At 40.2% G+C, this 10763-nt stretch overlaps 1 protein-coding gene across 1 annotated transcript; it reads right to left on the reverse strand.

Annotated features, from left to right (window-relative positions):
* Positions 1 to 9689: 9689 nt before the first annotated feature.
* On the reverse strand, positions 9690 to 10740 carry LOC130463289 (uncharacterized). The gene is made up of 3 exons (XM_056832378.1): positions 10572 to 10740; positions 10046 to 10308; positions 9690 to 9761 (listed from the first exon to the last, which is right to left on the reverse strand). The coding sequence occupies exons 1-3, from the start codon at positions 10738 to 10740 to the stop codon at positions 9690 to 9692; spliced, it is 504 nt and encodes a 167-aa protein (XP_056688356.1).
* Positions 10741 to 10763: the final 23 nt, after the last annotated feature.

Consider the following 10763-nt stretch of genomic DNA (forward strand, 5'->3'; position numbering starts at 1 on the left):
AATACCATTGGATTCTTTTGAGTCCTTTGGTTTCTTTGGGCTGTTTTGTATTCTCCACTAATCCTATAAATACATGCTTCATTTCTTGATTTGTTTACAGAAAAAACATTCTCTTATCATCTCCTTTTCTTCCTCTCTTTTGGGCATAAGTTCTAGTATCTCCATCTCACACCCAAGAGTGCCATTGTGTGTTGAGAGTTGTGTAAACCTTAGGGAACGAATCGGTGAATACAATTGTGCACCCCGGTTGCACCGAATCTCGTTTTCAAGGCAGTGGTTTGGTTACCACGGCACAACAAGTTCTGTAAGTCTTACTTTCTTGTTCTTCATTTTAGCCTTGAAAACACTTATAATACAACAAGCTAGTCGTAACCGACTCAGAGTTAATATCCACAGAAGCTGTCAGAGTATGATCACGTGGCAGCAAAATAGTGCACTTAACTGTTAAGAAAAATGTGAAAACTATGTTAGACGTACTGTTATATTTTCAAACTATTTCCATATACCAAGCATAAGAACATAGCCATACTATAGTACGCTTACCACCGGTATTACTGCTATATCTGATCCAGAGCTTATATATCAGAAAAATCAGCGCGATAAAGGTAGTTGGTAAGGCGAACATGCCAACAATTTTCCCCCATCACTTGTAGAACCAACACATTACCTTGATCACCTTTCTGTTTGAGTTCTGAATATGTTGGTTCTTCCCTTAGAAGAAGAGCGCTTCACCCGGAAGCTAGTACTAAAGACAGGAACATGAAGAGAATATAATGAAAATGGGATAACAATATATGCATCTCTTAGGGAAAATCTGTTCCATTTTAAAACAAATATAAGAGGTCTTGATTTTTTTGTATGAGAAGAAAAAGAAATTAAATGGAATAGATGGTTAATGTTAGATATTGTGAAACTCCGGGAATTGGAGTGTTGTTTATATATATATAGTGTGTTATAACATTTGTCCTAATTGTATTAGGAAACCAAATGCAAATAGAAGTCTATGGTACATAAAATATCCTAAGAGATTTATCTCTATCACACCCCCGCAATAATAGCGGGGGAGATCGTACGCTAAGAATGTTCCTAAAATCTAAAAACAACTGTTGTGGAAGGCCTTTCGTGAAGATGTTTGCAAACTGATATCGGGAAGGAACATGGAACACTCGTATTTCACCCAACACCATTTTTTCTCGAACAAAATGGATGTCCATCTCGACGTGCTTGTTCCGTTGGTGTTGTACTGGGTTGCGAGTAAGATAGATTGCACTGACATTATTAAACAATAAACAATAGTGGCCTTCCGAAGAGGACAATGTAGCTCAAGTAAGATATTACGTAACAAACATGCCTCGACAACAACATTTGCGACGCCTCTATATTTTTCTTTTGCACTAGATATTGACAATATATGTTGACGCTTAGAAGACCAAGAAATTAAATCATTACCTAGGAACCAACAATAACCCGTGGTCGATCGACGAGTGTTTAAGCACCCGCCCCAATCTGCATCAATATACGTAATCTATTGCAATGAAGCAGTATGATATAAATGTAACCCGTGATCAATGGTGTCTTGAACATATCGTAAAATGCTCTTTAATGCATCGTAGTGGGGCTCCCGGAGATCATGCATAAAAAGACATGTTGTACCGTATAAGCCATATCATGGCGAGTGAAAGTGAGGTACTGAAGAGCACCTTCCAAGCTTCGATACTTTGTAGGATCCTGAACTTTGGGACCCAAATTTGCACTCATTTTTGACTGAGTGTCCACAGGAGTGGCAGCAGGCTTACAATTTCACATAGCTGCACGCTCCAGAACTTCCCGTGCATACTTCTGTTGAGATAAAAGCATAAACGAGTGACAAAATCCCCTAAATCATACATAGAAAACTCTGTCTACAAGTAAGAAATCATGCGATCTCGAAAATTATGCGAAGAGGTTTCCAAAATAATATCATCAACATAGAGTAAGAGATATGCCATGTCATCACCATGCTTGAAAGTGAACAAACATGTATCACTCATTGCAATTACGAAGCCCATATGCAATAAGAAGTGAGCTAACCTTTGATACCAAACACGAGGTGCTTGTTTGAGACCATATAATGCCTTTGGAAGTAGGAAAACATGGTTAGCAGCCATACGATCAACAAATTATCGAGGTTGATGCATTTAAACAGTCTCTTTTAAATCACCACAAAGGAAAGCATTTTTGACATCAAGTTGATGAATAGTCCACATTCGAGCCATAGCCATACCCAATACTGTGCGAATAGTTGTCGGTTTGACAACCAGACTAAAAGTCTCATCACAATCAACTTCGACCTCCGGTGACCTGCCATAACAAACTTAACGACCTTTCTGCCTTATGATCACCTTTATCATTTTCTTTATTAGTAAAAATCTACATACATTTGACAATATTCACCCTCGTGGGCCTAGGTACTAGATCCCATGTCCCCGCTTTAATTAAAGCACAATATTCATCGTGCATCGCCGCATTCCAGCTATAAGGTTATGAATAAACTAATTCATGGGAAAATCCATAAACCCAGGAATCCAAATTAATTGCGACACAATCAATTAACATAATTTAGTATACATACTATGTGATGCGTGCCTTCCCTAGCTACTTCCAAACCGAACAAGAACAAGTATATAGCTCCAAATGTCGTCCCTCCGTAGATAGTCCACAGCACGTTCGGATCCGCCTTAGGTTCAACCAAATAGGATATAATCTAAGGTTTTATGTGCACCCGGGACCTCACAATAAGTGATTGGCAAAGTATTGAATCTTGTTGAATTCAATATGTGTCTATGTTCTATATTCGTGATCATGCATCACATATATATAGGGGAGGAATATATTAGTCTTATCCTACTAGGATTAGATTTACTAACCCCTTAGGATTCTAATTAATCTTAACCTCTTAGTATTTTTAGAAATAATCAAACACTATTAGTATTAGATTTATCCTAAAATTCTAATTTAAATATGATTAGGAAAACGGTTAGCTTGAGGCCCAAGCTACTTGTCGCGCAAGTAGACTTGGCGCCCAAGCCAACAAGCGCACGAGGCTAGGCCACGCGTGGCGCCAATCCCACGCTGATGCTGCTTGTCACCCATGCTACCCTTGCAGCCCACACTAGGTGTTACTTGCCCATCGTTGCTGCTTGTGCGCTGGGCCTGGTGTTAGGTTATGAATAATGTAATCAACATATGGTTTAATACCCCAATTAATTTTTTTCTTGTCAATATCTAATATGAAAATGTTCTTTTCAATGTTTGATATGAAAATTTAAGACATGTTTTGGGTCAAATATGAACACTAATGTATATTGGATCTGATTTGTAAAACTGATGTAAATCTAAAAACAGCTTCCAAAGAGATAGATGATGAAATTGATTCTAAACTTAAAGCACCAAGAACACTCACATGAACACTTTAAAATACTCGAAAACAAGGGTAGAACCAACACACTCAATGATTTGGGGTTTAGGTCAGGGACAAGACTCACTCAATCTCTCCTAAGCTTATCACTCAAGACTAACTCAAAGTAATAAGGGAAGCTTAAACTCGAGACAAACTCAAGGTGATCTATATGAATCATTAATATTCCTTTCATGGAGTTTCTACCTTATTCATATGATACTATCTTGACAATTTAAAATAAACCTTTCAACCATTTAAATTTCAATATTATTTAATGGATGAAAATCGCATAAACTATGAAACATCAAGGTTTATTTTAATCAAACTCGAAATCTGATTTCTTATTCTTATTCCTCCATATTTATAGGAATAATACATAGATAATGAAAAGCCAAAAGGTGGTAGCAAATGAGTTCTAAAAACCATCCAAATTAAAAGACATAGGGTTCCTAGTTCGGGTAACCAGGTAAATCAAGCAAAGATTGTTCTTTGTGATTGGAGGCTAATTGATCAGGTTGAGATCAAACTTGGATGCCATTTCCATCCATTCTCTAATCGTCGGTGTCGTCGTTCGTCTGTAAAGGTAACCCTTAGGGTTAGGGTTCTAGTTAGAATTGGAATAGCTGGTTTTTGTAGTAGTTGTGTTTCTCTTTCGTGGTGTTTTTCAATGCCCTATGTGTAAGGTTTTTGGCTTGTTTTCCCAAGCCCATGTAATCATCGTCGTCTCGTTTGTGCCGGACCACCCCGATGTGGACGGTAAAGATAGTCGTCGCCTTCTTATAGTGTCGACCCACCCCGTCATTGACGGTAAAGGTAAAGGTTAGTCACTGTTTCATTTTGGGATTGATTTAGGCATAGTTTGAGTTCCCGTACTTCTATTTTCTTTGCCTTTTGTTGGTTTACCTTGGTTTTTGTTGATTAAACCTCTTTGTTTCAAGTATTTTCTACTTTTTTTAACTTAATTATGTTCTTAAGTTGGTTCTTCATTTTCTTCCTTGATTTGGGTCTTTGTGGGATTTCTTTCTTAAGATTGTTTGTTAGTTGTAAAAGTGGGTTTTGAATTTCTTTTTTCATTTGTGGTTGTTGTTGGAGGATGAAGGAATTGAGTTAGGTTTTGGTCATTGGTTGTTGGTAAGGGGGGTTAGGGATTCTAATAGGGTTTAAAGGGTTTGTGTTGGTTGAAGTTAATATTTTTTCTTCTTTGTGTTGTGGATGCTCAAATTTGGTTTTATGGTCTATATCTGCATTTTCTTTCGACTTCTCAAATCGAAAGATGAGTGGGGAACTAACTTTGTTTAGTTTCAATTTTATCTTAGCAACGGCTTTTCTGTTGCTTTGAAAATTATTTTTTCGAAGACAGCTCCCCAAATAAAAAATTTGGGGATCTATAGATTGTCAACCAAGAGTGTACCCAAGTTCAGGGTATTGAGTTTCATGTAATTGTGACTTTGTTTATGCAGTTAGGCTATGACAATTGGTTCATTCAACACCTTCCCTTGGCTTTACCACATAGTCATAGCTCTGTCCTGGTTTTCACTAGTTCCAAAGTACTTTTGGTTTTGGGGAAGAAAGATTGTTTGTTTATCATGTGTTTCCTTCTAAAGGTGTTGAAGGGTCGTTCAAGCAATTTCGGCACTTTGAAGACGAATATTTTAAATTTTCATGTTTTATGTTGTAGGTTTATAAGAGGTTTGATCCTAGTATGGTATTTAAAGCTCTCTATCGACCTTAGTAAACTCTATTTTATTATGCAAGTTTACCCTATGTCAAAAAAAAAAACAAAAAAATGGTTCAATTTGAGTTTTCAAAAGTTTTGAATTAAAAATTAAATACTACTATTTCCTCCATACTAATATTATTACACCATTTATCTTTTAAGTAAGTTTCATAATTATTGCACCATTTTCATTTTAGAAAATAAAATATTTATACTCACAATACAAATACAAATGTGGGAACTTTCATTGGTACTGAGTGTCACCCTTTTCACGGAGGTAACAGGTATGCGCTGGCACAATCTTCTTACAACCTGCAAAACAGGAATATTACTGTAGGAATATTCCCCCTGATGCCTAAGTAAGTATTTGATAGAGAGAGAAGTGCTTTTAGAGATAAGGTATAGCGGAATAATTAAGGTATGTGAGAATGAATTAATTTCCCTTTCACCTTGAGATCTGGACTTGTTATAAGGCTAGGGTTTTGAGATTTGTTCCAAAACCCTAGTTATCTGATAGACTAACTTCTTAGATGGGGACATGTGTCCTTAGAATATATTGAGATGGAGGATTCCGTGGGCCTCTTATTGTTTGGACCTCCCTTATAACATTCAGGCTTTGTAATTCAATTACATGGTTTGTATTCAATTTGGAGTACTTGACATTTTAGGCTTAGAGAGTGTCATGTGCCGCGCTATGATAGACCACGGTGGACAAGTCATTTTTAGCCACATCATTTTCCCCTCAAGAAAGATGCTCTGTATTCTAGGTGTGTTTTTCTTTATTTTGTAGACTTGATGTAGATTTGAGCACCACGTGACGATTTTGACCAAGCTTATAGATTTTCTTTATAAATCACGGTCTGAATTCATTTTTCCCTTTCATTTCCTTTTGACAAATTCTGAGAGCTAGAGAGATTTTTTAGATGATTCTTCTGCTCTTTCCAAAAATCAAAGTGTTCTTCGTGCGTTCTTTCTTATCACCTTTTTCTTCTTATCACATTACTGGGATCCAAGATCAGTAGTTAACTTACCTTTTTAATCTTCACATATATTCTTCTATCATTACTTCCTTGTTTTTAAATTTTGCTTTTACATTCTCATGCATCCTTACTTTCGAATCCGGGGGTCGTATTACCATAAACATTTTCCTCGGTTGTTTATTTGGCGGGGTCTCCAGTGCCTTACTACCCTTTTAAGTCAGACGCTTTGTTCCTTATGCAGAAAGTCATGGCTCGGATTAAGAAAACGACCAACGTGGGTGCATATGGGGAACCCCAGGAGGCCCGTGTCCCCTTTTCAAATCTCCCTCACGTAGCGATGATAGGGGATGAATCTTCACGATGCCCATAGAGAGGGGGTGCTAGGACGACCCATCCTCCAAGAAGAGGTAAGAGCATGGTACGCCACCTCCAGTTCCAAGAGAGGACTTTGAAGACGATTCATTTAGCTCCTTTGATAGTGAGATAACTAAGCGGCCTTTCCCCGTGATTTCTGGAAGGGAAGACTCAGATCTTCTACCGTCCAAAATTTTTCCTATTAAGAAATGGCTTCGGTACTTGGCCGAGCAAGAGCACAACTTGGCGCAGTTCCTTTTCTTACCCCACGTCTTCAGCTTCAAGTGTCCCAATGCTCGTAGCACTGTGGACCGTCTATCCTCAGGCGAGGTCGGCGTCTATACTGTTGCCTTCAAACTCAGACTTAGGTTTCCCCTTCATCCCTTTGTACTCGACGTATTGAAGGGTTATGACATCAGCCTGACCCAACTAACTCCTAATTCTTGGGCCAACATTTTTTGCTTTATATCCAAGTGTGAATTGAATGACGTTGCCCCATCTTTCTCGTCCTTTGTTAGACTGGTGGACATTGTACCTTACACCAGTTCTCCGCATGGATGGTTCTCCCTCTACAGCAGGAAAAACTTCAAGGTGGTGGTAGGGAAGTCATGTAGCTGGGTGTGGTGGAGGACGAAGTGGTCCATTATCCATGTGGAAGATTATACCCTTTGTAGGCGTCTTAACCGTTAGAATCTTAGGCCGCGCTACGTCTGAAGTAATGAGGATCTTCCAACGCTTTATTCGAGGGACTGAGACTGGTAAAACCTCTGTTTCAAGCAGATATGTACAAGATATATCCCAATCGCCATGTATAGGTGCCAACTAGTTGGCTCCCTCACGTAGCTCAATTTACTAATAGAGTTTTTTTGTCGGCCACTGGCCTGTTCCCATATAAGCCTAGAGGTAGCCTAGTCATGTGTTCTATTCTAATTACTAGATTTTTCCTCTTTTTTCTTACTACTCTCCTCGGGTAATGCAGAGTTAGGCATGAGTCAATTTCCCCCAGAAGACAAGGGAGAAGTTCATGTACCTGAGTGGCTGTCTCAGGTGTATGCCAACGATGTCCTCTATGCCATTGCGGCCAAAAAGAAGGAGACCTCAAAGAGGAGTGACGAGGTTAATCTTGATGATCTTCCCAAGGTATGTAATGTCAGATGACATCATTTTGGTTTATTATAAGTTTGGTGGTGTACTATACATTTATTTTCTATTTCTTTTCGTAGGGGTCCTCGACGTCCGCTGCCACAAAACGGTCGGGTCCTACTGTAGCGCGACCTCAAGCTAAGAGGCCTACTTTCAAAAAGAAAGTAGGTTCTCCGAGCATTGGGGCGACTAGTGCTATTCTGATGGCGACGCCTGTCATCGTGGATTTGGCGGGGAATTCTTCGCCGGATAAGGGAAGTCCTCCTGCCACCAAAGAGGTAGAGAGCACCAACCCAGCTGGGGTTGAGGCGAGAAGGGAGTCGTCCCAGACGAATGATGTGGATGCCAGACAGACTTCCGCTGAGGCGGTGGTGGAAGCCAACTTGACTACAGGTAAGGTCAGGGAAGAGGCGTCTGATACAGCTAACAGGGATGTTGGCTAGTCTTCCAAAGGCGACGAAGCCTTCACCACGAAGAAGCCAAGTTAGTTCCTCCTCCCTCTGCTTCTCAGACGGCGGCTCAAAGTGGTGAATATCTCTTTTAGGTTCAATGTAGTCTCTTTGTGATAGTGAATTTATACTTATATTTGTTTCTCAATTTTGTTTAGGTGATTTTGATCCTCGGAGAATGAGGGCGGCTTAGATTGCTGAGATACCGCCTACCGGTGGTTTTAGCTCGTCGGAGAAAGTCAAAATTCTCTCCTCCTGTACGCTTCAATCCCCAGGGAGTACGTGGAGTCTCTCCCTGAAATAGAGGACACTTACTTTGGGGTCTGCAGCCTCTGGTGTCTGACTTGAGTTTCTAACATTTTATCTTCATTTAATATTCATTGTCCTAACTCCACCTTGACAGTCATATATCAATACAGTTGTTTATCAGGGTCGAGCAGGCTAGGCGGTAATGTGTGGACATACACCTTGAGCTGCTTAAGCATAAGGATGAAAATGAAAATCACGAGAAGTATGCTAAAAACAAAGCCAAGGAGATCCAGGCCGAAATACAAGAAACTATTGATGCCCAGGTGTCTGCTCTACGCCTCGCTGAGACTAATGCCAAGCAGTACGAGACTAAGCTCAAGGAGCACGAGGAGAAGCTGACTGCCCTCATAACTGATTATTCAGACATCGCTACACGAGTTGCCAGCTTAGCAAAAAAGGTGGGCGCCCTTGAGGGGAAGGTAAAAGAGGCTCAAGAGGAGGTGAGAACTATTAGGCGCGAGGCGACCAGTTCATTTAAGCTCAGTGATCAGGCCGTGATGGAGGGTTCCCAGCGAGCTTTTGACCAAGAGATGGAAGGTATGGACTTCCAGTAGTTTCGGGCTTGAATCATGCATCAGATGGCCTTCTTGGCTGCTCAATGTCTTGGCGTGGACCCTCCTGAGTTTCATTCAACTGTTGGCGATGATGAATTGAATTCCCCAGCCGATCAGGACGCTCAAGATGGTACCTCGGCCGCCCTGGGCCTTAGCTTGCTCGTACTTTGTCAGCGGATTGGAGTGATATTTATTGATGACCTCCGTAATCCAATGATAGAAAATATTAAGTTTATAAACTTGCTTATTTTATGAAAAGTGTTAGGACTACTCAGTACAAATTTTTGGCTTAGTTGGCACTTACAAATTTTTGGCCGTTTAGTTGGCGCTTACATTATATTCAATCAGAGACGGCCTTTAGCCACTTTCTTCAGTCTTAACGACGACGTCTTTAATGGGGTTTGCGGGGCTTGACATTTTTTCTCGAGGGGTTACCTCCCCGTACTTTCTTTTGACGCTTGCTTCGATTTGGTCTTTCTTCCATGTCGCTGGGTTGACCCTAGTTAGATAGCAATCTTGCGCTTGCTGCTGGTCACCATTAATAGTCCCAATCTTCCCATTGTCACACATATACTTCAATTAATAGCATAAGATGAGTAACTATTACCGCCTTATTTTTTTTAATGTAGGACGCCCCAAGATGACATTGTATGCCGTTAGATCTTTGACTATCAGGAAGTTAACATTCACTTTCCTGCCATCGGTGCGTCCCCCCTATCCTTACGGGTAATGCTACGACACCTACTAGGTGAATAACGCTTCCTCCAAAACAAATGATGGTATAATTGATTCTTTCAATTGTCTTTGGGTCATGTGCTACACGATTTAAGCATTCAACACTCATAATATTGGACAATCTCCTAGTGTCGACTAGTATTCGCCTCACTCTCATATTAGAGATCTTAATTTCTATGACCAATGGGTCATCATGTGGGGTAGTTATTCTTCCATTATCACACTCGCATATTTTGATTTTCGTGAAAGGATCCATTGGTGACTTTCCCGAGAGCATCACCTGCCCTAGCCTTCTAGAAAAATCTTTTTATCCTCTTATATTAGGTCTTCCGGAAGCCGGCCCACCTAAAATGACTGCTACAAACCCCCCCATCAGTTTGATTGTCGCCTCCTGCTGAGGTGGGTGATTTGTTCTTTTTGTACAATTTTTTCCTTGTACCGTGAGTACTTTTCTGCAAATAACTCTTTAGATGACCTTTAGCCGCTAAGCCATCCAGGGCCCTCTTCAGGGTCCTATGGTATTTTGTATCATGACCTATATCATCATGGAATTGGCAATATAGTTTAGGGTCTCGACTCTCGACGGGGGACTTTATCGGGAATAGACGCTCTAAGTCAAACATGGTCCCTACATTAACAAGGATTATACAGAGGTCAATATTATATTCAAAGAACTCTTTCTCATGTGGGTGTCCCCTCTTCTGTCCTGCTGTCATAGGATTTTTTTCCTTTGATATGGCCTAGGTTTACTGACCTTTCGATTTGTTTTATCTTTCTTTCCAAACGCCTCGGCCGCTTCCCCAATCTTGTTGTCTTTTGACACACTATATATTTCAGTTGCGTGTATGAAGGCTTATGCCTCATCCAATACCCTGGACATAGTGCGCACACTTTTCTTCACCAAATCAATCTTGAATGATCCTTTTTTCAGTCCTCTGATTAAATTGTCAAAAGATGCTCCATTTTGCAAGTCGGGAATCTGGTCGGCTTCCAAATTGAAGCACTTCACATAGCTTCTTAAAGACTCGTCCTTCCCTTGTTGGATTCGGCTCAGATGCATACTCGTCTTCTTTTATTCTTTAT

The sequence above is a fragment of the Spinacia oleracea genome, chromosome 6 (genome assembly GCF_020520425.1).
Source record: "Spinacia oleracea cultivar Varoflay chromosome 6, BTI_SOV_V1, whole genome shotgun sequence".
Classification (NCBI taxonomy): Eukaryota; Viridiplantae; Streptophyta; class Magnoliopsida; order Caryophyllales; family Amaranthaceae; genus Spinacia; species Spinacia oleracea.

Coding starts and splice junctions, on each gene's coding strand:
- LOC130463289 (XM_056832378.1), bottom strand. CDS start 10,740: ATGCATCTGAGCCGAATCCAACAAGGGAAGGACGAGTCTTTAAGAAGC. Junction 10,309..10,571: donor GATTGATTTGGTGAAGAAAA/GTGTGCGCACTA, acceptor TTGTTAATGTAG/GGACCATGTTTGACTTAGAG. Junction 9,762..10,045: donor ACAATCAAACTGATGGGGGG/GTTTGTAGCAGT, acceptor TAAATCGTGTAG/CACATGACCCAAAGACAATT.